Source organism: Pteropus medius, unplaced genomic scaffold (assembly GCF_902729225.1).
Source record: "Pteropus medius unplaced genomic scaffold, Ma_sr-lr_union100, whole genome shotgun sequence".
NCBI lineage: Eukaryota > Metazoa > Chordata > Mammalia > Chiroptera > Pteropodidae > Pteropus > Pteropus medius.
The window spans coordinates 6,093,929-6,121,320 of record NW_024346771.1 but is presented as its reverse complement, the minus strand read 5'-3'; the positions used below and the strand labels follow the sequence as shown (position 1 = coordinate 6,121,320).

The window sequence follows — 27,392 nt, the reverse complement described above, 5'->3', positions numbered from 1 at the left end:
TGAGGGAAAAATTTGAATTTTAATCAGATCTCAGTTATCATAACTGAGACTGACTTACAAGCAAAGACTGAGGGAGTAGTTCTCTGTGTGTGACTTAGTTTGGGTTTCCCAGAAGCCAATTTTGAGACTGGAATTTGAGTGTAAGTAGTTCATTTGGGAATTGACTCCAGAAAGTCAGGTGAAGGCCATAGAAATGATACAGGAAAGAAAGGAGAGCCAATCCATGATGCGTCAGTTAGCCAGTCATGCCTAAGTGTTCGCTTAATCCCATCACAGTAGGATGCACTGGAGCAGAATAGTAACTCTGTCAGGTACTGGTTGAAGGCTGCTGGAGGGAAGGGCATGTTTACAGCATGGAGAGGAAGCCCTTGGACAGATAGGGAAGGTGTAGCTGTTGTGGTTGGAAGTAGTTCTGCTGGAAATGTCCTCAAGGCTTCACTCAGAGCTTCTTTAGACGGTGGATGTATCCCTCAGCTGTGGGTGGTGACTGACAACTGGAATTCTCTGTCACTTTCTCCAGATATCTGCCCTTATCCAAACAGAAGTCTTCTTTCCTGGGAAGCCACCTGTCCCAACTTCATCTGGTAAATGACTGATACAAGATTCAAAGGTTGATCCTACTGTGTCAAGGCATGATTAATACTTATAGTGCAATCTGTGGTCCAAAACTTTTTCTTAGCATCTGAAGGAAGGTAGACTTCATCTGACCACATTTCTTCATAGCTTTCCCTCTTGCTTTCCCTCAAAGCCTGTCTCCAGGGATCACAACCCCATAAATAATTGGAATAGAAAGTCCCATCTCTATTCAGCTTCTAAGATGAAGTTAAGTCTTGTACGGAAGTTAAGTCTAGAGTATATGAAGTTAAGTCTTGTACGGAAGTTAAGTCTAGAGTATACGGGCACCAACAGCCTCTGTGACACTGTATGTACTTGGTCACACACCTGTGTGTCTCTGTGTTTATAGGAGAGAGCTGTGTTATTACTCTGAAGGGTTCCGGTGCTCATTACTCAGATAATTTTGCTATGATGTCCTACAATAAGTATCTTCCCTTATGAAGAGTAGAGCCATTAAGGTCTTCATGAATCAGAACAAGATATTTGGCTGCACATTTCACAGTGCAAAAGTTACAAAAGAAGCAAGAGAGATCATGAGGAGGGAATTTGGGGCTCAAAAGACTTAGACTTCAGTCCCAAGGATATTTCAAATTCATGCCCCTTGCAGACCAAGGACTGATTCATATACACTTAAATATACCCAGGCATTTTTATAAACTTATGTGAGAATGTCATATATATAATTCTTGAAAGGACTCTAGAACTCTGTTCAATACTGTAGCCACTAGCCACATGTAATTATTTAAATTTAAAATTTATTTAACTTAAATTAAATTGAAAATTCAGTTTCTCAGTAGCATTAGCTGTATTTCAATAGCCGTGTATAGCTAGAGGATATCTTATTTGACAGTACAGCTATAGAACATTTCCATCCTGCAGAAATTTCTACTGCATAATAGTGTTCTAGAATTTCTCATGAAATGATAGAAGCTGAGTTCTATTTTAATTTGGTAAGTCAGTACAATCTAACTCTACCCATTGGCTGCTCAGGTCTAGGGGGGGTTTACTAGATGATTAATTCCTCTTTTAGTGAATATATAATTATTAAATTCCTTCCATGAGTAAAGCAGTGTAGATGATTCAGCTGTAAAACACTCTTTATATTTTTAGGCATATAGCAAAAAAATGACTTTACCATGATCTTTGAAGAGAAAGTAGAAGTAGAAGGAAGTCATTTAAAACTGCAGATCTTATATAATAGGCATTACCACTTAAAACTCTTATCTCATGAACAGTAGGTTTTTTGCACAGTTGAGCATCTACATTTATCTTGCTTTCCTGGGGCAATTTTGTTTGAAAGACAGTGCCCAATCTAACTAAGTCTGATGTTTGAGTTGAAAGTGTCACTTTATACTTTGTGACTTTGTTAAACTCATTTCTCTACTTCTGTAAAAATTATATAGTAAGTGTCTTCTTTATCAAGGATCAAGTAAGATAACATATGTCAGCTCATAGGTTTCATGACTATGGGCACAAATTAGTTAAAGAGAAATATGTTTAATTGTGCTACCCCAAAAGCTTCATCTTGGTATGTTTTTATCCAAGATAATAATTCTGGCACCAGTTCAAACCTCCAACAGAATGTTACTATTTTGATTGGAAGATGTACAATGTAACCCAGCAAAAGACAGGAGACACAACTCAAAGAAGAGGAAGAGGAAACCTGATTGATTATTTGTAAAAGAGATTCATTAGAAATAAGACTTTAACAACAAATGGTAAGGATTCTTTTATAAAGTCTATATTTTTATCAAACATGTATATTGATTAGAAAAATAAATTCCAGACATAACAATTAATTGTTTAGAGTATAAGTAAAGTAAGTATAGTTTGAGACACTCAAAAAAGAGCTCCAGGAAATGGACCTCATAGGATAAGAAGCATGCAAACTGGAGTCCTAGAGAACAATGAACTGCATGTTTATGCCACCTACTATTTTCTGGTTCCTTAGAGTTGGTTATATGTTACCATTTTTACTATTTGGTGGAAACAATAATCTTTAGTCATATGTACAACATTTTCATAATGTCTTAAGTGAAATCTTTTTCTAGAGAAATTGAGTGAGATTGAGTATGTCCTCCCCTAACAACCATAGGTTAGACAAAGAGAGAGAATCCACCACACAATGTGCTATTCAAATACAACTTGTTTCCTCCTGGTGTGACACTATTGTAAATACAGGAGTAAACTGCCAATCTCTAGACAAATATATGCCACTAATTATCCTGCAATTAATTCCATTACTAAATTTTTTAGGTTACAATGACTTAAGTTAAATGCAGCAAACTGATAAATTGAAGATCTTGTCTCTTTGCAAAATATTAGCGACATCAGATGGTGATTCATTGAATAAGCAATTTGAAAAGCGCCACTTAGAAAAAATTCTCAGCTTGACCTTTCAAAGGAAATGACCGGGTATCAGGAGAAAAAGTAAAGGGTGAATTACATTGGCTTAACCATCACTTTTTTTGTGCCAAATGTTGATTTTTAGAATCTTTGAAGCATTATATTATTAGCAAGTAAAAGTATTCATATGATTTTCCCTTTCCTCTCTTAACATTATTTTTCTTTGCAATTGTCCTGGCTGAATAGAAAGGGTCATCACACTGGATTTGTCTACATCTGCGAAAGAGTCCCAAGGCTTGTGTTAAATAGTAGAAAATTTCTATTCTGTATCTCTATCATGCATATCTCATGTATATCTCTCAAGTATCTACAGCTATCTTAGTAAGAGAAGAGGTCTAGGGCATTGTTTAAATGTCGAGGTCAAAAATAATTTTGCCCACAGGCATAATAGGCCACAGCATGATTTTAGGGGCATTGAGGAGCATAGGTGTCCACATCTCTCTTTCTTCCTTGATGCCTGAAAATCTAGTCTTTGTGATTAAAATGCTGACAATCCTAGTAGAAATGCCAAAATTACCTGAAAGAGGTGACTATTATACCAACAACACCTTTACTCAGATTAAGATCTAAGATCGTGAATAAAGATATTTATTCCTATGGGGTAGACAGAATTAGATTCAAATCCAAGTTCTATTAATAATTAGCTGTGTATCTTTAGATCAATGACTTGACCTCTCTATTTCCTCATCTTTAAAAATGTGAATAATGCTACCTGTCTGAGTACTGAGTACTAACATGATAATATAAATAGAGCTTAAGTTTCTAGTTTTATGCATGGTTCTTTTTTCATATTAAATTAGCCAACTTTGATTTCCTCTGTAAACAGTGATATAATTAGAGCTACTTTAAAATGGAGCCAGAGCTGCCAAGCCAGAGGAACTGCCTTGCACATCTTATACTTCAAACCTTCAGATTGTTAAAGCAAGGCAAAACAACCTTTGGACTGAACCTGAAGTAACATTGTGCCCCTAAGAACTGTTTGCAAAGATAACAAGAAAGTAGATATTATAATTATAAACAATACTTAGAAATAACATCACTATATTTTCTGCACCAATAGAAGAGTCTTCCTCCTATTGATGCAATTATCCTCTTCCCCTTTCTCAAAAATACCCCTTGCCTTTGTCTTCTAATGTGAACACTATTTGGGTTTCTGCTTGAATCAGAACTCTCAAACAGCTATTCTTTGATCTCAAATAAATGATCGATCCCTCTCACTTTGAAAGGACTTCTATTTTTAGGGTAACACTTCCACCCTCCCCTAGCCCTGAGATCCACATTTAAAAAGACACGAGGGTAAGAACTGAAGGAGTAGAATACTCAGGGATGCTCTAGAATAGTGCATTTCAAATTTAAATTTGCAAATGCAACAGTTTTAAAGCACAGGTTCTGATCTGGAAGATTTGGGGCAGAAGCCAAGAATATGTATTTCTAAAAAAGTGATGGCTATGTTTCCACTCAGGGTTTATACTTCTAGTAGTAAGGGAGAATATGTATAAGCAATAAAGAAAAGCACAGAACTTGATGCATGCCATGCCTGGGGCAACTAGGACAGACAAAAGAAAGGACATGTGCTAAAAAGAAGGAAAGACCTCTTTAAGGGGAAAGGAGTGAGTCCAATGACATATTTCTGTATATTTCACCATCTTTTTAAACAGATCACATTATATCCATATCACATCTGGCTCAATCAATCCAGATGGGAGGCTTGCACTATATTTTGTAAGGAGATATTATAATGCTGCCTGTGAAATTGGATCCTTAGATTGTCACCTAGTTATCTGGAACAAGTCCCTAGACTGCCGATATCATGCTAATCGTGAGAACCCTGATTCCTCTACCATTCCTAATTCACATCTCCTCACAGAGGGACCAGTGATGCTGAACTGAAAACCAACTTCCAAAGACCTTCATGTGTCCTTAGCTTTTTTACAACCAGTGCTGCCCAAGGGAGGATAAAGGTGTACGTGGTTTCTGTGCCAAAGGGAGGCAAGAGTTTTAAGCCTCTTCATTAGTCCAAGAGCCTAGGAAGCTGAAAGTGCCTTGACATTAAAAAATCAAATTCTCCATGGCAATAAAATTGTCATGCTAGAAACACACAATCTCAATTTACACAGGCAGGCATTTCAAAAATATATTGAGTGAGGAAGAAGGATTAACATTTCAAGGAACAAAAGGTAAACATAATTGTTTGCAAAACTATATTGGGGGAAAGATGAGAAAGAAACGTACAAACCTCCCCTCTCATGAGGCCAAAGATGACTGTTTCTATTTGCCTTTTAATCATATAAAGTAACTTAAAACCTTCCCCTCACTTTCAAACAGGTCTAACCCACAGCTTAGTGGCTTTATGCTGTGCCACTAGCTCCTGTACTTCCTGCTGACAGTAAGTGCTTCTCTTAGCCCAGCTGACTTTAATGCCCAGATCAAAAGCTTTCTTGCCACAAAACAAATCACATTTGACAAAGTCAGATCTCTGCTAAGGCACAATTATATAAGTTGACTTGGCAACCTAAGTGAATGGTGATCTGACCTCCATTTTAATGTATTTTGTAGTTTAGTTTTCGAAAGTAATTAGTTCTCTTCCTTGCTTTTCATTTCTTTGCGTGTGGATGAGATGAGGACTGAGGTATGTGGAAGTGAGAGAACAAAAAATTCGTTTGGCAAATCCCTTTCATAGATGAGAGCATTGTGAAGACTATTACAGTGGGTTTTAACCATCTAACCCCTTCTTCTTTCAGTGGATTGCTCAGACAGTGCATGCCACAGAAGCGCCTAAGCTCACAGGCTGCTTCCAAGGGTGCATTTTCTCTCAGAAATATGAGTTTGTCACTGACAGAGTTCATTAGACTTGCTTTGCTCAGACTCTGAGAGTGCTCATCAGCACACCTTTCCTATATACTTCTTTTTAACTTTTGAAATGACCCCTACCTCTGACATGACACACTTATCAACTGTGCACACTTTCTTCCTGGGAATATAGGTCAGAGATGTGTACTCTTGAGCTCTGAGCACACACTGGAGGTAAAACGATCCTTAATCACCTATGTTCAATGCATGCCAAAGGTCTATGGGTATTCCTTGCTTTTTGAAAGTGCGTATTACATCACTTTGCTTTTACGAAAGACCTATATTAGTATTTATTTTTGCTAATGGAAAAAATCTGAAGAAAATTTTTGCTTTTAAATTAATGCTAATCATTTCTTCGCTTTATGTTATTTTGGCTTATGAAAGGTTTCACGTGAACACTCTACTTTCTGAAAGCAGGAGAAACCTGCCTATAATTCCTCGGAGATTTGGCAATTCTAAATGGTGCCAGAAGACTTGCAGGGTTCATCTTTGTGAAATAGTTGAGCAGTAATGAGCTGCAAGGATGCCATTGAGCACATTCAATTCAATCAAAAAGACTTAGTTTTGTGGAAGTCAAGTGTTTTACAATTCGAATTTCATCTTGGGTAGAATACCAGGAAGTTCCTTAACAAGTTTGTAGAAGGCTGAATGACAGAGGTAGAAAAAAATTCATGAAATACTGTGATAAGTGAATGAATAAATGAATGGAGTAGATTAATAGGAAACTACCCCAAACTTAGAAATCAAAAGAGAGTACAATGTGTCTTTTCAATGTCTTTTTGGGGTAATTTTTAACAAGTTTATTCAATTATTATTTAAGTTTCTAGGAGAATGTATCTGTCATTTGGTTATGCTACTCGCTGGTTAATTATACATTAGATATTGTGAAGTTACATGTTAACCTATAAATGTTTGTCTAATAGAGAAGATCTAAGCCCCAGATCTTATTACCTCGTAAGACATTATCTAGGTTTGTATCTACCTAGGATTATTATTCTAATATTCATTTTTCCCTCTCTCTGGAATGCATTTTTTAATTATGACAGAGATAACAATCATATCTGCATGGATGGCAACTATAAAAATGATGTTGATGTACCTTAAGAACTTAGAACATTGAGGGCTTACCATAAGTGCTAAGTATTGTCAATCAATGGTCATTGGCACCAATGCAATACCAACAGGAGTCCTCAGATTGAGATAAAGAAGGAAATTTCACTCAATGCAAACAGCTCAATCGTGATACAGCATGGCTGCAGAACAACATGGTTGTGAGACAGTTCAATAGTGTTACAGTTCAATTATAATACTGAATGGCTGTGGAACAGTATAGCTTTGAGGGGGTCCCTGGGTGAGGTGGCTCTTGAGTGAGGCCAGTCAGTAGCCAGACAGTTCTGCTCTGGCAAGATGTCTTCAATGTTTCAGCTCCAGCCTAGAAAATGCAGTCTTCAATGTAAAGAGAAAATGTGCTCCCTGAGCCAGAGGGGAGCAGACTTATACAGCCAGAAGTCCCTGCCTCTGATACCTGATAGGTTCATTTTCATGCAAATAAGGACTCCAAATCCTCACAATACGATTGGTCCAAAAGCACTGTCCTTCATCACACTACTTAGTCAATAAAGATGTTTATGGGGATAGTTGTTAAATATGATTCCAGTAACTCTTTTATAAGGGCTGACTCAGACAGCAAGGATACAGTATAGGCAGGCAGTTCAGTGCAGATGGCAGGTAGTTTGGCCCTGCTGAAAGCATGGTTTGTGTGAGATACCTCTGTTTAGCAATGGCTGCTGGCTCAGTTAGATACTGGGAGCCTTCCTTGGTAGGTATCTTCTTTCTTTGGGTTAATAGTGTATTACTATTCAAATTTTTAGTTGTATGCCAATAGGCATAAGCTGATAACAGTATAAACTCTTATGCATAAAATCCCACCATTCAGGGACGAGCCAAACTTGATAACAGAGTAGTACTTATTTAGCATTTGGCTATGAACTTGCTGTTTAAAACACTATATGGAGAATTCAAATTAAAACCAAGATGTTCTTTGAAAGCTCCATGTATACCTGAGAGTCTCCTAGCTTTCGAACCATGTGGAATAGTTTGTTTCCCTGAGGTATATTTTATGTCTTTCCTCTTTGGAAATAAAAAGGAAGTTTTAAAGTAAGACATGTAGAAAAGGAGTGTTCATTAGGCAGGACTAAAATTACTTCCAGGTTTTTTCAGTGCGGAGATAGGACATAAGTCGGTTTTTAGAAGAAGAAATATGAATCATTATTTTATACTGATATTTTCAATATAAATAAAAATTAGTTTGATCCTTAACTTTCTAAATTTTATATTTAGAAAACATGACAAATCCGTTCTTGATAACATTTACCCAACTTGTTTTATTATAATATATATTATATATGTATATATTCTGTATATGTTTTATATATGTGTGTATATGTAGAGGTACATATTACAATACACATATTATATACAGATATATGCATATTTACTTGTGTGTATATATATCCTATTACTTATGGAAATATGTATATATATCCACCTCTATATCTCTCTCTATATATACTCTGACTTTATATATCCAACCACATGTATATAGTTGAATTTTTCTATATATCCTACTATATGTGTATGTATATATACACATGTACATCATATATATTGTATAGATATAAAATATAATAATATCAATATTATTAACTACCAAGTTTTCTATTAATTAATTATGTGGTCATTTGCATTATATATGTAACAACCTTATAAATAGGTTGCATGGCTACTTTACCAACTATGTGCCAGGGTTTTAATACAGTGCCTAGCATGTAGTAAGTGCTCAATAAATATTAATAAAATATTAATAAAAGGTTTTGTCTTTCACTAATTCATTCAATCTAACAGTTGGTAACTCTTGTTGCATTTTAGAATCATTTGCAAAGCTTATATTTATTTACTTTATCAACATCTGTGCTTGGGTTCCATTCCAGACAATTAATTCAGAATAACTGGAAGATAAGTCCAGGCACTACTACTTGTAAATCTCTCCAGATGATTCAAATGTACAGTGCTTGGATGAGAACCAGTCATCTGATACCTCCTTCACTCTGTGTTTAATTCCCACTGAGCACTATGGCTGGGTCTAGTGTTACAAGGGAGGCTGTCAGTCCTGGGAGCTGTGCTAGAGGATGAGTTCTAGGCCAATACATTCCATTGCTATGACTGTGTCTCCTGAATGGCCTTCCTGATTTAGACTCCGGGAAAAGGAAGAGAGGTCAACCTCCTCTCTGCATACACTCATGCAGGCCTCGGGCTGGCTAGATTCCCCTGTAAGCAGGACAATTATAGTAAATTGGAGCAGAGACATCTGTGCCCTGTCAATATCTGTCCATTATGAGAGGAGCTGGCCTGTGATCAGACTCACAGCTTCCTCAGAAACTGCCAAGGAGCTATAAGGCACCAATGACTTTCTGACACTGCATAATTTAGTGGGATGAGACAAACTCTGACTATAGACGTCCTGTTGGAGACCATATTAAAATCTGCCAACCTGTGTTTTTTCCTGAAATGATAAGTGGACCTCTCTGCTCCAGAGGAATTTTCTGTCATGCAGTGAGAAAGATCTTTTGAACATGGGAAAGTCTGGTCTCTGTCTACACATAATGCTGCAAGGCAGGAAATATTAGTTCTTCACAGATAAAGAACTGAGTCTGGGAGCAGGTAAACGGCTTTGGGATACTCACAGAGCTTGTAAGTAAATGCAATAGCCAGTATTCGAACTCTAGTTGACAGTTTCCAAGTCTTTTTACTTTATTTAACCCATGTTAACGAACTAATTTGCTGATGTGATTGTTAGGGGAAAACTTTTGATTCAGATGACTTAGTTTTGAATCCAAGCATTTTCCTTCTTAACTCTGATTTTAGGCAAGTTTTAAAACTTCTCCGAGCCTCAGGTACCCTATATGAAGGTAAAAGGTAATAACATTTACTTTATTGTATTTTTGTGAAGACAAAATACCTTAACATAAGTGAATTGCTTTTTAAAAATTTTGGCGCATTGTATTCTGCTAAGGGCAGTATTAATACAAAATTGTTGTTTATATTTTTCTGTTCGGTCTTTGATTTTCCATTCTTTTCCCTTTAGAATAATATTTTTAAGCTTCTTGCTCAACAAAGCATAGAACCGGCTAACTTTTAAAGTATTGATCCCATTATAATAGAAAACCTGTAAAATGTAGTATGAAACAAAAAACATAAAAATGAAAATTGCAATCAAGTTCTGATTAACAGATTCAAAACTATAAATTAAAATGTTAACAAATTGGATCATACTGTACATTATAAAAACAATATCAATAATGCAACAATCAATTAGAATTTATTCCAGAATGCAAAGATAGTTCAACATTGGAAGACTTACTAATGTGATTGCTCTACATAGTAATAGGAAAATATAACTAAGTAATTAGTATAAACTCTAATAGATCAGTGTACCTATTGAAATTGTGTACAAAATTATTTTTAACTTGAAAAGGAGTTTATAACACTCATTAGATATACAAATATACAAATATCAGATAGTCTTCAAAAGTTAAAAATCAACTGTACAACTATATCTATATATGTGTGTGTGTATATACACATATGTATATACATATGTATATGTCAACATTCAAATCTGATTTAACATATATTGATTTTGATATCCAACATCATATTTATTAAAAGCATTTCACATAAGAGATTAGCTAGCGAGTGTCTGCTATTATTTCTATCATGCATTGTAAAGATACACACCCAACATTTAACTATGGGTATCTCTATATTTCTAGCTAGTAGGATTATACTTTATTCATATTTTCCTACTTCAACTTAATAGTAGTTTACATTTTTAAAAATCAGCACATTTAAATTTTATTAAAACGAAGTTATAAAGGAAAATCTTGGTAGATTTCATTTATACACACTATAATAATATATTTTAGTAGCTATTTATATTACAAACATGAAACATTAAAAATAAAGCAAATTTAAAAAAAAAATATTTTCTCAAAGTTCTCTCATGAGACTAAGAATGGGAAGAGGAGGTTACGACAGAATGAAACAATGTTTTCCAGCACAAAAAATATCCTTTGGGATACTGAAGGAAAATGGGATAGTGAAGGAAAAGAATGGGATAGTGAAGGAAAAAAGGAAAGAAGGAAAAAAAGAAGGAAGAAATTCATGTAATAGTACTAACACTCTTTTCCCATTTTTCCATTTTCTTTACAGCTGATAAAGAAATATCCTTTTTGTGCTGGAAAACATTGTTTCATTCTGTCGTAACCTCCTCTTCCCATTCTTATCCTAAACTGTGATCTTGGGCTTGATATCAGTGTTTCTTCCATTTACCTGCTGTGTGCTTATTCAGCACTTTGCTTTAGAGATTTAGTCACCCTACTCACCAACTCTTCGGTTGAGTTGAGCTGGGCTATGAGTACCAGTGAGGTCTGAGGAACTGGAAAAAGCCATTGGAGAGAGCAGGGATGCTAATGGGTCATCACAGTTGTCTGAAACAATCAAAGAGGAAGAGAGCAAATTCTCTTAGTGAAAGACAGTCCATAAAGAAAGGAATCGTGGCAATATACACCACCATTTATTAACTCCTGATCTGAACAAGGCTAGCATGACTTATTTCTATGTGCTATTTCATCTACTCACAACAATCCTGAAAAACAGGTATAACTTACCTTCACAGTTAGATAAAGTTCAGAGATGTTAAGTTTATTTTGTTCAAGGTCACACACTAAAAACATGTGTGGCCAGAATTCTCACCCAGGTTTATCTAATTCAAAAACCCAACTACCCAACCATTCCTTGAATTAATCCTTTGAGCAAAGCTTCAAGTTACAGCTACTGAGCTTATTCTATATTAAAGGGGAAAACATTGTTTAACTGCTCTCCCATGTTCAGTCCCTAAGGACTCTTGTAATAGTTGTATCTAGAGGGATAGAATAACTTAGAATATCTCATTCCCAGTTGTGTAAAAATCTTTGGAAAATAAGTTTCTAATTTTAATAATTTATTTCTTCTCCACATTGTAATAGAGAATAGTTTTGATCTTGTTCAATTTGAATCTGATATTTACTTCAGTAGTTACCTTTCCAGCCTTCTCTAAATGTGGTAAGTGTGTTTTCTAAGTCATCTTTGATGCTTCCCAAATGCAGAACAGGGTGCGGCCAGGGGCAGAGAGGTGGGCTTGATAGCATAGATATGTTCTCCCATATTGACACTGACACCTGGCCATTCAATCTCGTGTAGAGAATGCTGCTCTTTGCATAGTATATTGGTCATCTAAAAGTTTTTTTTTTTTATTTCATTTATTTGTTTGCATCCTCTCATAGGTGGTGTGCTCTTTGTAGAACCTCAGAAAAGAATCTGATACATAAATAGGCTTTCCATAAAATCTTGTTGAAAGAATGGGATAGTGAAGGAAAAAAAGAAAGAAGGAAAAAAAGAAGGAAGGAATTTATATAATAGTACTAACACTCTTTTCCCATTTTTCCATTTTCTTTACAGCTGATCTTATAGGACATTACAAAATGACTTCATGGAACCTAGACATAATTCTGACAAAACAAATTTGAAATTTGAAATTTGAAATGTGTTATTCAGTTTGAAAGTAAACTTCATGGTATTAAAAGTTCTCAGGAAAAGTCGATTTGACGTATTTTTAAAGAAAATATACATATGATTATGGGGCTGTTTATCCAACAAATTCTTTGGGAGTGGTATTTCATTTAATTATAGGAAAATTAATGAGAAACATAAGGATTAAATTTTTGTTTGTTAAATGTGTTAAAAAATTAACTGGCACAGCGTATTTTGAGTTTTTCCTCAAACACAAATGTTTAAAAAATGTTTTGAGATATTTGACAAACACGTAACAGAGCCAGATCCTTACTGAAGAGAAATAACATAAAAACCACAGCAAGGCCATCTTAGCAGATATGGCCATTTCATGAACAGAAAGCAGAGCTTAGGGACACTTTTCTCTTGGCATAAGATGCAAGTGAGGGAAGGTGCATACATACCTCCAACACACTTGTCTGAAAACATAAATCTGCTACCTTATTTATTGGAAAATAATTTGAACATTAATGCAAATTTTGTATTTACTTATGCCTGTTTTATCATCAGGAAACATCAGGTGAATGTAGAAAATTGAAACTAATTGAACTGAGCCACAGGAGTGTTCCATACATGTGTGCACATACACCATATAATATCCCAGTTAGTTCACAACTATGTGATGGACCCCACCTATGCACATCTAAATTTATTCTTCAATTTCAAACAACATTGCCTCCATCACTTCCCAAGAACTCACAACCCTTCTGACACCCACTTCTGCAAGCAAACTGAAAATCTTTTGAAGGTAAAATATTATATTTATTATAGTATTTATGGATTTATTAAGCATAGAACATGTGTAAAACTGTGCTATCATCTTTATTAGGTTCTTATGGTCTTTTTATGTGTCACTGATGACATTTTTAGTGCTATGCCCCTTACCCTATTTTCCTCTGAATAGAAATAGAAGTGACTTATTCATTTCAATTTAATTCAGTCCAATAAATATTTATAAGATCCTACTTTCATCTTGAATAGGAATTAGGGATATATTTGAACAAAATTATGTGGCATAACTCAAGGAAGACCATTGAGAAATATAAAGACATAAACAAATAAATAAACTGATGAAAATTTTTAGGAAAATTACAAGGTCACTTTGAAGCTGGTGAAATGGGTACTGAACTGTCTAAACATCTAGGCAAGTGATCTTTTCCATCTCCTCCAGCCCTCTGTGGTCCTATCATTCACAAGGCATTGCCTCAGGGAAAAGTAAGCTTCCAAAGCCCACTGGCCTTGTAATATCAGCTGCCATTTTTCCTACTGCACATTTCCTCTTCTGAAATGTTCTTTTCCATGTCTAAGTTTGTGAGATTAATGTTTTTACTTTGGAAATTAGCAAATATATGAAAACAATCTATGCTAATGAAAGAATCCAGAGGAGATTCTTCAGGACTCCACTCTCATGGACCCTGTACATTGTAACAGTGGCTGTTAGAGAGCATGTCTGAAATTTCTCTCCCCAATCCCTAAAAGTGATGAGTGGGAAAATTTCAAACCAGAAAGGAGGAAAGATCTCCCCCTTCTCAGAAAACAGGTAGTTCCATCTGCCATCTCCACGAACCAACTTGACAATGTCTCCGAAACTGGGAAGTTCTGTAATTAAATTACCCTTAGTCATCAGGAATTAATAAAATATTTGCATAATGCTTCTAAATCTAAAAGTGTGTTATTTTTAGACATCTGTCCTATTCTTAAAGCTGAGGAGAAATGATCTAGCATAAATCAAAACAATTAGTTTTTGTTTTTGTTTTGTTTTGTTTTTAATTCATGATTTGGGACATCCTGATGTAGTAGAAAATCACAGGAGGGCCAGAGTAAGGAGATTCCTATTCCGGACTGGTTCCTTCTCTTGCCTCGGTGACTTCAAAAAATGCATTCAAATGCACTATGCTTTATCTCTATTGCCATCTCTCAGAGAGAGTTATCTCTGCCATATGCACCCATAGAATCATTATAAAGATAGAATGAGAATAGATGGAAAAAGTTCTCTTTTAAGGGAGAAAGCACAGAATGAGAACAGGAAGCAGTATATGAGTTGTCTGTAACATCTGCTGCAATCAAAAACAACCATTTCAAAGATTTTATCCTGGGATTTTGTTTCTATGTCATTAAACCTGACCAAGAATTGGTGTCATCAATAGCTGTTTTGTACTGAAGGTTTACAGTCAACCAAATGAGAAGGAGAACATGAAGTGGAGGGGAAACAAAAAGTGAAGACAGACACACAGGGAGTGAGGGCAACATTGCATGGTTTGATCCTCTCCATCTGTGGATTGGCAGCCTTGTGGAGCATCGGCTGAACCACACCAAACACAAGTCTGGGAAGAAAAGAAATAAAGCACCATTTGCTCCACCTGCAAGCTTTAAATAATCAATCCCATGTTGTCACCAAATTTTAGGCTCCACTCACTTCTCAGCCTTTTGATAGTGTGTCTGCATGATGCTAAATTTGTGATTCAGTTCCTCCAAAAGCATGTGTGAATGTTTATCAGTATTTACATGTGGAAAGATGAAAGGGTAAAGAAATTTGGGTAGGGAGAGGGATGTTTAAAGTTTAGGAACAAAATTCTGAGGGATTAAATGTCTGGCTTCCAATAAGACTGATAACCTGAGACAAACCATAATAATTTTTCCAGGGATCATTTTTCCAGAAATGAACCACTCTTCATAAATTAATAATGCATTGACATAGTAGGATATTTTCAAAATATGCTCTTAAAAAGCCTATTCATGGGCCTTTTTCCTAAAAAAATGCGTTATAAAAACTAGATAAAATTAAAAAGCTATTTAAAAAAATTCTAACCTTATTCACATGTGATTTATTATTCTCCATTATTCTTCAACAAATAACTTGTCATCTTTACTGTTTTCCTTTATCATATAAAGACCACCTCCCGTCCCACCCCACCCCCAGGCAGATAAAAATCCATGCCTTGGGTGTGATGAAAGCACCTTGGGTCTTTCCATTCAGCAGCTGTTGAACAACCCCAGTCCTTTTTGGAAATGACTTACTCGTACATTCATAGACTAAAAGGATATCAATAGAAGGTCACTAGACTTAGTGTGGTGATTACATTGTAAGATATACAAATGTCAAATTACTATGCTGTATACCTGAAACAAATATAACATTGTATGTCAACTGTATATTAATAAATAATAATTTAAAAAATACTAGAAGGGACCTCTGAAATTGTGGAATTCAAGCCCTTCACTTTACAAATGAGGGTCTCAGGGCGTAGGGAGATGACAGGACTGCTCAGGATTACTCATTTGATTTGTGGACCAACCTGGACCCAAATTCAGGTTTTCTCACTCCCAGGTGGTGTCCACTAGGTCAGAGTTACCTACCATCTGTACACAAGTCTGGTAAACATTAATTATATTATTCTTCACATTTGTTTTAATGGTTTGACTATTTTTTCCCTGCACGAGGAAGAATATAGTTTTGTTTTGTGGGCAAATTAAAAACATTGAAGAAAAGTTTATAGTTTTCAAAAGAATTTAAGTTTCCTCTCTATTTCCCTTGCCTTCTTTATTTCTTCTTTCAACTCTCTGACCGAACAAAACAAACAAACAAGCAAACAAACAACAAAGGAAAAATAAATAAATAAAAAGAGAAAAAAGAAAAGAAATGGATTGTTTTCTTATTAGTATTTTTATGAATATTAAAATCAAACATCTTATTTGATATTTTCAGTCTGAAGAAGTGGCAATAATTTGTTCTACAATATATATGCACAGTTAAATACTATAGGTCTTTTTTACCTTAATTCTCACAAAAGAGAATTCTGAGTAAATATGATCTTTACACAGCTTTTTAGACTCTTAAAGATGATTATACTTCAAGTAACATTTTTTGTTGCCAACATATATTTTTATTCATTATTATTAAAATATCAACATATAGAGTTACATATGTTCCTGAAGTTAAATTGTAAGCTTCATCTTGATTACCATAGTAAATTATCTATATATGGGGATTTGGAGCTTAAAAGACTCACTTGTATTTACAGGTGAGATAAAAATTCCTCTTAGCATTGCACACTTAATGGCCTAGTTTTTAAAAAAGACTAAAAGCATGCATTTTATGTAGTGCCTACAATGGTGCTTAGAAATGATGACTCATTTTTTTAGCTTAGTTTATTTTTTCCTTTGTTACCTATAATTTCACTTAGCAAACAATAAAAATACTTTAATATGACTCTTGAAAGTCCCTGTTTTCTATCATGAGACCCTAAAAGATAAATTACACCCTGATCAGCAGACCAAAAATTATGGCTCTCCAAATGAATCGTGAAGAGTGTCAAAACTTCTCTTTCCTGACATCATCTCCAACTTAATACAGAATTATCTTTTTAAACAGGGTTGTGCTCTTTGCCATGGGAAGATGGACTTAAAGTCAAAGACATAGACCCTGAGCTCAAGTAGCCAAGCATCTACTGAGTTGAAGATAATCCATAATTTTTTAGAGCACCTTATGTTTATGCACAATTATATACAGAAAACCTTTGGCTTGGGATCCAGGAATAATGGCTCTCTCCACCTTAACTATGAATATGTTCTCATTTTACCTTTCTATATTTCAGATCCTTCAGCTGAAAATGGCAGGGGTTATTATTCCTTCGTCCAACCAACAAACTTTAACTAAGCACATTCTAGGTGTCAGGGTTTCTGTCAGCCTTTAAAAATAGTAAAAGCAATTGTGGCAATTTCTCAAACATGGCAGTGATGGACATACTAGTGCACTGAAATTTTGATTGGGGATGGAAAGATTGTGGGTTCAGCAGGCTGCAGCAGCACCCAGAAGTGGGGCTCAACCTTTCTAGAGATTAACAAAAAGACTCGGGGATTCTTTCCTGGCCTTTTAAACAATCCTACTAAGATTTTAGGAGATATTGGATGTAGAGGCACTGACTTTCACTTATAAGTGTCTTGCTGGGACTACATCATAATTAAACCCGATAAGCACAATGACAAGGCAACCCAAACTCAATATGCACAATTACAGGCAGAGTGGTGCAGCTCTCTCTTTAGATTTTCAGCAGACACTGCAGCACAACAAGGGGAGAGCATCATCTGTATTGTGTGGATGAGAAACTTACTAGTTTCTTTGTCCATTTCATAATCTAATCAGTGTCTAAACTGGGCTTTAAACCAAGGTCACTGTGACTCTTTGTACATTATCTGTCTGAAAATTTGCTTCCAATCCCTAAAATGATGGCAGGAATGCATCATAGACAGACAAAGGCTAGACTTCTACTTGACTGTCTGTGAGTTTAGCTCTTTCTTTTTTGGATGTTCAAGAACATCTGTACATGGGTGTCCCACAATTATCTCAAAATCGATAGCTCCAAAATATGCTTCCCTAAATTGCTTTTCTTTTCTCTCAGATTACTCCTTTTTACCCCATACTGACACTGGTGGGTTTTTTGTTTGTTTGTTTGTTTGTTTGTTTGTTTTATTCTCAGGTTCGAAATATTACATTCTCAATTAACTATTTTTCTTTTCTTTTCTATTTTTTCTTTTCTACTTTTAAATCTATTTAGCAATGAAAATCTAATTTAACAAATGTTTCTTAAGCTTCTGTCATGTGTGAAGCATACAATGTACTAATCATGTTGGGAATATAAAGCATCATGTTCAGTAAGAATTATTTTTAGCATTGCATTTAGCATCTGGGACTACATATATGTTCAATAAATCTCTATTTTGAGTGAAAGGGATAAGATCTCTCAGATTTATACTCATTTTTTTCTTCTTTGCCCATTATTTGATCCTAATTCAAGCTTTTCAAATATCATATTATGATTTTTCAATAGCTACTTCAGTTTGCGAATGGATTTATTCTCATTAAACCATCCTTTCTAAAACCTGGCCTTCAAGAAGTTTCTTTTACCAATACTTATTAGTGATGCTAGCCTTAAATTGGCTCCTAGAGGTGGCATTATATAGATAAAGAACAAAGAGGGACTTATTGGCATATGACAGGTCCAAGTTGAGCATAAGGCCAGGGTGTCATTGATAGGATAACAGGCTAGTCAGTCAGAAGTGAAGTCCAACAAGCAGAGGTCGGAAGTAAGGGGCCTGTTATTGGGATCAACTTCAATCAGAGACTTAGGACCATGACATCCAAAAGCAGCACTCTGACAGTATCTAAACTCAAATATGTTAATGCTAAAACTATTAAACAGTCAACATTATGAATTGTACTTCACAGCTCAATTGGATTGTCTAGAAGACATAAACTCATAGTAGAAAAGGTATAATTTATAGATTTAAAAAAAAGAGAGAGAGAGAGAGATTTCTATAATATGAGAAGCCTGGAAATGGTGGTTAGGTTACTTTGGAGGGTTTTAGAAGAGACTGACAAGAAAAAAAAGCAAATTTTTCAAAAATTAAAATTTTACCTATTTAAAAAATTTCCCTAAATTCAACAGTGCTCTTATACACCGTCTTCCCATCCCCACCTATCAACATCAGTACAACGTACACTAGCAAATTAGTCTCAGCATTTATTGGGTTTTTAAGCAAAGCTAAATAGATTAAAAAAAAAAAAAAAGAATGGATGCATAAAGTGTTAAGATTTGGAAGATGGGAAAAATAAGATAAAAAGTTTAAAAAAAATTAAAAGGATGATTTTTTTTTTTACTTAAAACATGCATTATTTAAATGATTATGAATGGAACACTAAAATGAAGGAGACAAATGAAAAATTCTAAAACTAGTTCTTCTGTCAATTCAGTGTTCACTGGAGCTGATAATTTCTTTTCTAGAGCTGTATCTTTCTAAGTAGATATCTATTATTTTTATTATTATTATTTTTAATACAGTGGAGCTAAACTTCCAATAGCTAATCATGATCCTGCATTGAGTGGTGTTAAATTACACTGAAAATCTTGGTTACTCTAAAACTATGATCTTAAAATGCAGCTCAATCAATCCATACACACTCATAAAACCCTCTTCATCTTTAACAGATCTAGGCATAGAGTTCCTAAAGGAGACACTAAACACTCTGTGTGTCATCAATCTGCTCATTAAAATTTAGGAAAAATATCTGATTAAAAAGATAGCCATGAGTTGGGGACTGGGCAGCTGGCTGATAGTAAAACCTGATGAGGTCAATGTCGACCATTTATGAGTTGATGGGATAAATATGTACTGATAATTTGAGCAAATACTGACCTTTATTGACCTTTTAGATGAGAAAATAATGCCAACCCAGAGACAAAAGTATCAGTATTTCAAATTTTGATCTGGCTGTGTGTGTGTGTGTGTGTGTGTGTGTGTGTGTGTGTGTGTGTTTCTGAACCAGTCAGATATTGTAGTATATTTAGAAAGAACCCAGATATTGTGCGGTAGCCTAGTATTAATTCAGATTTTGACTTTTCAACTTACTAATTATATATCCTTGGGAAGTTATTTAATATAAATCTTCTCCATGTATAATAGGGATAATAACTATTTATGTTCTTGTTATGAGAATAAATAGGGACAATTCATTTAAAACATTTAACCCAGTGATTGGCACATAACTGGATGCTCCTTAATTTCCTTCATTTTTATTATTATTTCTTCCTTAGATTCAAGCTCATCATCTGCAGTTCCAGTCATTGCCTTTGAAAAATGACATTTCTTATATCCTCTACTATATCTTTTAAACTTTGCCCATCAGATCATTTTAACACTATTTCTTTATCAGCTTTTCAGGGTTCATAGGATAATTTTGTACTTAGAGCTATTCTATTTATGTATTATTTAATTTTTAAGACCAAACACAGTACACTTTCTAAGTCTTATCACATTTTTTCTAGTATTCAATAAACAATTCTTAAGAATAATGATCCAAGAATCATGCTATCTGGTCCATAGACTGATGAATCTTAAGAAGAACAGAAAGTACAATTTTTATATAACATCACACGGACGAGGTTGTACAAAATGTTTGGATTTCTCTCTAGTGCTTAGATTGGTTTTATTAAAGAAACTTTGACATATTAAAATAGGCTCTGCAATGTTTGTATTTTTAGATTATAAGCTTAAAAAATTGAGAAATTTTGCTTTGTGTGAGAGAGTCACACCAATTTGTATTATATAAAGTTTGCTCTGATTTCAATGTAGGGAAGGGAGCATGCATGTGTGTGCATAAATGTCTGGGGTAAGGATGGGTATAGTGTAGTTAGGATAAAAGTTGGTAACACAAGGACTTTAGAAGTAGTGAAGAAGAAAGAGTAAAAGCCAGAACTAAAACAATGGCAATTGCAATGGAGAGAAGGTAAGTAGATTTAGTTATATTGTATAAGAATCATTATTGCCTGGTGAATTGAAAGGGAGGTAAGAATGGAGGCCAACTTCAAGATTTTTGGTTTTAATGACTCTGTATTTTATTACCCTAGGGACCTGGGAAGTTCACAAATAATTTTCTAAAACTGACAAATTTAAATCAAGTAAAACAAGGATGATGAATGGTCCCCCATGAAAGTGCTTTCTAAATTATAGATACTTCTCCTCATCTTTCTTTTAGATAAATATAATGAGTGATATCATGATAGTAAAGCTATTAAATATCATGATGTATACCTATTACATAGCAAGTGATAAAATGTTACAAAGTGATGCATTCTTAATTGCTCAAAGAGAGGTGAGAAACTAGTACTATATTCAGGAAAAAAAAGAAACATCACGTGGACCTGAGGTAGGTAGTTCCCCATGCCTTCAGAATAAAATTCTAGTTCCTTGCTTTTTTTATATATCTTCACAGTAGTGGTTATTTTATCTTATAACACTCCTTATTTTTCCATCTGTGCTCAGACTAAAAATTTATTGTAAGCCTTCAGAACATGCTGTGTCACCTCTCTGTGCCTGTCCATATTTCACTTCATCGTGAATGCTCCCCACTTTACTTTCTTCTTTCTCACCCATCATCTTCCATTCACTGCACAGGATGCAGACGCTTCAGAAGCATGTCTTATCTCTCCAGGTAGTAAGAACCACTTATTCCTTTGAGGGTCTTTTATGTTTTATAATCTAGGAGGACCCAGTGACTTGATGGGCTTTAGTTTTGATAATGTAATTGCATATCGGACCTCAAGCTCTTTGAGAACTTGACTACAGTTTACTTCCTATCTTCATTGCCTCTCACAGTGAGGATCACAGATCAGTTGCTCAATAATTATCTAAGTAGAACTTTAGAAAAATGGAGGATAGTCAATTGGGATTAAAAATATGAGAGGAACTGGGCTGCTTTCTAAAATGGGAAATGTCTAGTCAGCAGTAAAGACAGTAGTTTGTCCAAGTCGCAAAGAGGAATGAAATCAAGACTGTTAGCATGTGAAGAGAATTTTGATGAGATAATTACTATAGTTGCATGTGTGTGATATCCAAATACAATTTTTATTGATCTTTAGGAAAACTATCTCAGGTAGATGACTGCATTCTGAGAGGATGAGGAACACAGTTACCAATGTCACACAGGTATGACCTGAGGAGACAAAGACAGTTGTCTCCAAAGCACTTGTTTTAGCCTCAAATACCCTCTCACTCTACAGGTAAATAAATCAAGGCTCTGAGAGCTTTAGAGATAAACTTGAAATTATGGAAGGCAGCATGGCTGTATAAGACTAATAAGTACATGAAAGTGTGAAGTGGAATGAAAAGGTAACAGCTATGGTGCCATCACTCTACTTGTACACTCAGTTGTTCTACTGACTGACTTGGCAAATTTAGGCAATTCTATTTCTATCTCTGTGCTGCAGTTTCCCTCCCTGAAAAATGAAGATGATGATGCCTATCCGCTACAGGGGACTATGACAAATGAAGATTATTATGAACCACCAACAGAGAGAATGGTATTTGGCACACAGAAAGTGCACAATTAATGGTATCTACAACATTACAATTATAATTATCTAATAGGTTTCTGTAAAAATTTTTGAGTAAGGAAATGTTTAGAGAGTGCATATATTTGAATACTAAATTGTGAAGTAAAAACATTTTCAGCTCCCTTAATTTTTAATGACCTTTTAATAATCAGCCTCCATAATTTTTCATTAGGCCTCTCCGGGTCTGGCTTTCCATGTTTTAGGATAGGAACTAGGCAGGGGTGGCTGATAAAATGGCATGGGTGGTCGACTAACCAGCTAGATTCCTTTAACTTGTGATGGATGGCTCTGCCTTATGTGTTTATTCTCTTCTAAAAAGACTTTGCTCATTGAAAGGGAGGGTCCAGTCAGAGTTCAGGGCCAAATCTCAAATCTGACTCTTCTGTTTTGACACTCTTTTGTATGCTATTACTCATACAAAATTTATCAAAGAAAAGGCACGAGAAAGAAGACCTTAACTTACTAGATGCAGATAAATACTAATTATTCAGAGATTCTTAGATTATTAGACTTCAATTTTGAAAATGCTACTTTTTATATAAATCAATAAAAAAATTTAATATAACTTACTAGATCAAACTATGGTGTGCTATTTGTTAAAATTCTGTACTCATGACAATGTTTGCTCATCAGAAGATGGAGGAAAGGCTAGGTTCCAACAGACAATCCATTCTACCTGTTGTTTGTATGGCCCAGAGAGCTCCCCCATCTGACATCAAATATGATCCTAGAGGACTCCACAAAATGACCTAGCAGGCACTCAAATATAATGATTTTTTTCAGACATTTCAGGCCTCTAGCTAATGATTTTTTGGGGACAGGCTAAAAATAAAAGCTTGTTCCATGCAAAATGCTTCAGCATGTTCTACTTTCCCTTGTAAAATGCTCTTCTTGCTCATCCTGAATTACATTTGTGATTCTTAAGCAAACGGCTGTAGCTATGCAGACATAAAATGTTATAAATGTTATATGGACATGTCCAGGTATTTGGTACTGTAACTTAAAAGCATCAATAAAGTTTGAGTTTTGTTCGAAGTTTGCATATCTGTCATGGTCAGATGAGTTTAATTTCCATTTTTTCCCATCTCAACCCTTCAAATTATGCATGAACAGATTAAATATAGCAGAAAGTACACTGTATTGTATTCACTAAATGTCCTCCATTTTGGAGGAAATCTCAACCCTTCAAATTATGCATGAACAGATTAAATATAGCAGAAAGTACACTGTATTGTATTCACTAAATGTCCTCCATTTTGGAGGAAATCTTTAGCAATCAAATAACATGAGGAAAGACACACTGGAAAGTAATTATTACGCTGGGAAATTTTTATTTCGTTGCTGAAGACAGAAAGTGATATATTTCAAAACTGTGAGCAAAGATTAATGGAGATGAAGGGAGTGGTAAGTGTCTGTGAACCAAGACATTTAAATTTAATATCATTGCAAAACATGAGAAGTCATCATTTCAAGTCTCAATAACCTCAAACTAAAATGCATTCATTGCTATTTTTCTTATTTTTTTTTCCCCACCTAACCTTGTACTTTGCAAGTTGAATGAGCCTGACAAGGAGTTGGTTTGGAAGTTAAGGGTTCTTTTCCTGAACAAGATTAAGTTTAGCCTTGATGACAGCACAGCTAGGAAATCTCCTGCCAAGCATTTCCTCCAGGCAAGAAGGCAGAGGATTTTCACTTTTTCTGTCAGCTTTAGCTCTATCTCAAGTGGTTATGAGTCAAATCTTGGAAGAGAAAAGACACAATGAAGAAAATAAAACCTTTAGTGCATAGCATTGGTTTGAGAGCTCCAGACAGAATTTTTCAAGTGTATTTCGATGAACTGGGTCACAGAATCTAGTTCTTTACAGTAATATCATGTGTTAGGGAGGCATTCCATAGTATGTCAGAAAAATGTGCATGAATGGTATTGGATACTAAATATTACATTTGCCTCAGAGAGGTAGACTGAAGATATATGAATGCAAATTAGTTGAAAATATATAGTCATTTGTTAGTTTGATATCTATTGATGTTTGGACAGGATAATTTTTTTTTCCCTGCTGTGTATGCCTTCTAAAGAGGTAGACCTGATGAAATTCCTGCTTTTGTCATCTCCCTGTAAGAGCTCACCTTGTTCCAGCATCTTCATGGCTTCTTTCACCTATGATGGTCCAGGCACCTGCTTTTGATTCCCTGGGGTATTCTCTGAAACAGTGTTTCTCAACCTTATTAAAACCATGAATTAAAGGAGATCTTGATAAAATGCAGAATCTAATTCAGAATCAAGCTTCCAAATCTCCAATGCTGGTGGTCAATAAGCCACACTTGGATTAGCAGAGCCCTACAACACTAGTGACCTCCCTCTTCTAACTGTATCTCATTGCACTATGTCATGTAAATGACCCCACTGGCCAACTTAGACCTCTGGAATCTTAAATAACTCTTGTGGCAGCACACAGATGGAGCTTGACAAAGCTCTCTCAATCTCATGGTTGAAGAAAATGGGATGATAGATGAGAAGGGGAGATTATCAGCGTGGGCATTATACAGAAAAAGTTTCCTTTCCTATCACAAAGCATATTGAAATGTAGGCCATATATACACTGTCCCAGGTTCTATAACTACTGTCATTACAACAGCACAAATTACTTATTGAATTTAGACAAAGGGCTACTATGACAGGTGATTTGCATAAACTAACTCATCAACTCTTCCCAATACTAATTATGAGTTAGACATTATTTCCTGGTTTTATTAAGAAACAGATTCAGAGCATTTAAGTAACTTGCCCAAATTTCTCCTTGAGGAATTTAATATGTCACCCCAATTCAGTTATCTTTAATGACAATTATACCAATACCAGACACTGTTTTGCACTCTGATGTCACATTGAAGGATGAGATATAAATTTTCATCTCCCCAGGATGCTGACCCGTGGAAGGCATATGTTTAACCCCTCTCCTCCATAACTAATGAAAAAGATCCAATATGGTCCCCTCTGGAGGTAGAATGGGCTAAAAGGTATTTCAAGAAATATGTGGACCTGCAATATTCATTAAAATAGGAAGAAACTTAAATAATGACCAAGATAAATAATTTCACATAAAATTGTGCAAATATATTGGACTTTTATAAAAATTTGATTTTCTTTCTTTGTTTTTTCTTTAATTCTCATAAATGTAAGAGAAAACTATTTCTCAATTTGCCTAGAACTGCAATTAACATTTCAAGAGCTGCCTTTTAAAGGAAGATAAAAAGTAGTAATACAAACAACTTTTTTGACTCATTTTGAAATAACCGTTGTGAGAAAAATCAAAGCATTAGTATATGTAACTCTATATTTAACTCAGTTCTCAGCTAATCATCCCTGCTACTGCAAATAACCCACCAATACACCTCTGTACCCTATCCCATACCCCAAAAAGAAGACAAAAGGGAGAAACAGGAGAAAGGAAGTAGGGAAGGAAGGAAGGAAGAATGGAAGGAAGGAAAGAAGGAAGGAAGGAAGGAAGGAAGGAAAGGAAGGAAGGAAGGAAGGAAGGAAGGAAGGAAGGAAGGAAGGAAGGAAAGAAAAAAGAGAAGGGGGGAGCAAAGAAGGGAGAAAAGTAGGGAAGGAGGAGAGAGAGAATAAAACAAAACAAAACAAAACAAGACTAGTTTTCCAAACTTAAATTTCTGAATATCAGGATTATTTGGAGTTTTATGAAACTAAATGAAACTCAACTCAATAAAACTGGAAATCAGTGCTAAATCATTCTACAACTTTTTTTTTCAGTCAAATTGATTTTTAGATCTGCCCACACTCACACATTCAAATCTAACCCATTTGTTTAAAGCTTTGTCTTAGTTTTTGATCATGCAAATATTCTACATTTCAATTATCCACTTTCCTATTGAATTTTCATTGTTTTTATTTATTTTATGCTATTACAAATAATATTTCAATAAATACCTTTGTGTGTATGTCTGAATGTTTACAGAAGTAAGGTTTCTGGGTTATAATATATGTATATTTTTATTTTTACCAGAAATCATCATATTATCCTTCAAAGAGATTGTATCGATTTATACTCATCCCCAACAATAAAAGATAACTTTAATTTTGTCCATATGTTTCTCAACATTTGATATTGTAAATGTTTTATTTTTGCCAATATGTCACATAAGAATATATTTCCCAGATTATTGGGGCAAGAGGTTATATTTTTAAGATTCTATTGGCCAAACTATTTCTTAAACAAATTACAGAAAACTCAGGTTTTCAAGGAAATGATAGATTAATTCTCTTACATAAATATTAAAACCTCTTCATTAAAAAATTACATGAAAAATGAGTTAAAGTAAAAACCACAGATTGGCCAATTATTTTGGCAACCTATAACAAGAAAAAATATTAGAATTCAGAATATATAAATAATTTTTACAAATAAATTTTTAAAAGGCAGATGGTCCAATAAAAAATATTTGAAATATCTAAAGAGCAGCTTAAAAAAAAAAAGAAACTCAAATGGCTCTTAAATTTAACAAAAAAATATACTTATTAGTATTTAGGAAAGTGAAAATTTAAATAGAAATAAAATATCATTTTACACCCTCTTTTTTGAGATAAAACAAAATTTCTGACAACAAGAAATGTTGAGAATAAATAGTGACTGGAATGCCTACAAATTGCTCGCAAATTTGGCAACAAACATTTTGGACAATAATTTAATATTATTAATAAAATTAAAGATATGCACAATGTGTAACCACAAAAATCCCTTTTTCTCAGTGCGTACTCTAAACAAATGTTTTCCCAAGTGCACTAGGGCATATGCCAAATTATTCATAATGGCATGGCAGAAAACTGAAAGCAACACAAACATCAACTCACAGTAGAATGGATAAATAGGTTGTATATTGTTAGAAAGGCAAATTATTCAGCACTGAAAATAAATTAAAACTACATGCAAAAGCATTGAAGAA

General features: G+C 34.7%; 1 protein-coding gene across 2 annotated transcripts in view; it reads right to left on the bottom strand.

Annotated features, from left to right (window-relative positions):
- CNTNAP5 (contactin associated protein family member 5) overlaps positions 1-27,392 on the bottom strand; it is a 728,931-nt gene that overhangs the window by 563,538 nt on the left and 138,001 nt on the right. For both annotated transcript variants that reach the window (XM_039876503.1, XM_039876504.1), the window contains exon 2: positions 11,316-11,420. In XM_039876503.1, the coding sequence (XP_039732437.1) occupies positions 11,316-11,420 (105 nt within the window). The remainder of the gene's footprint in view (positions 1-11,315; positions 11,421-27,392) is intronic.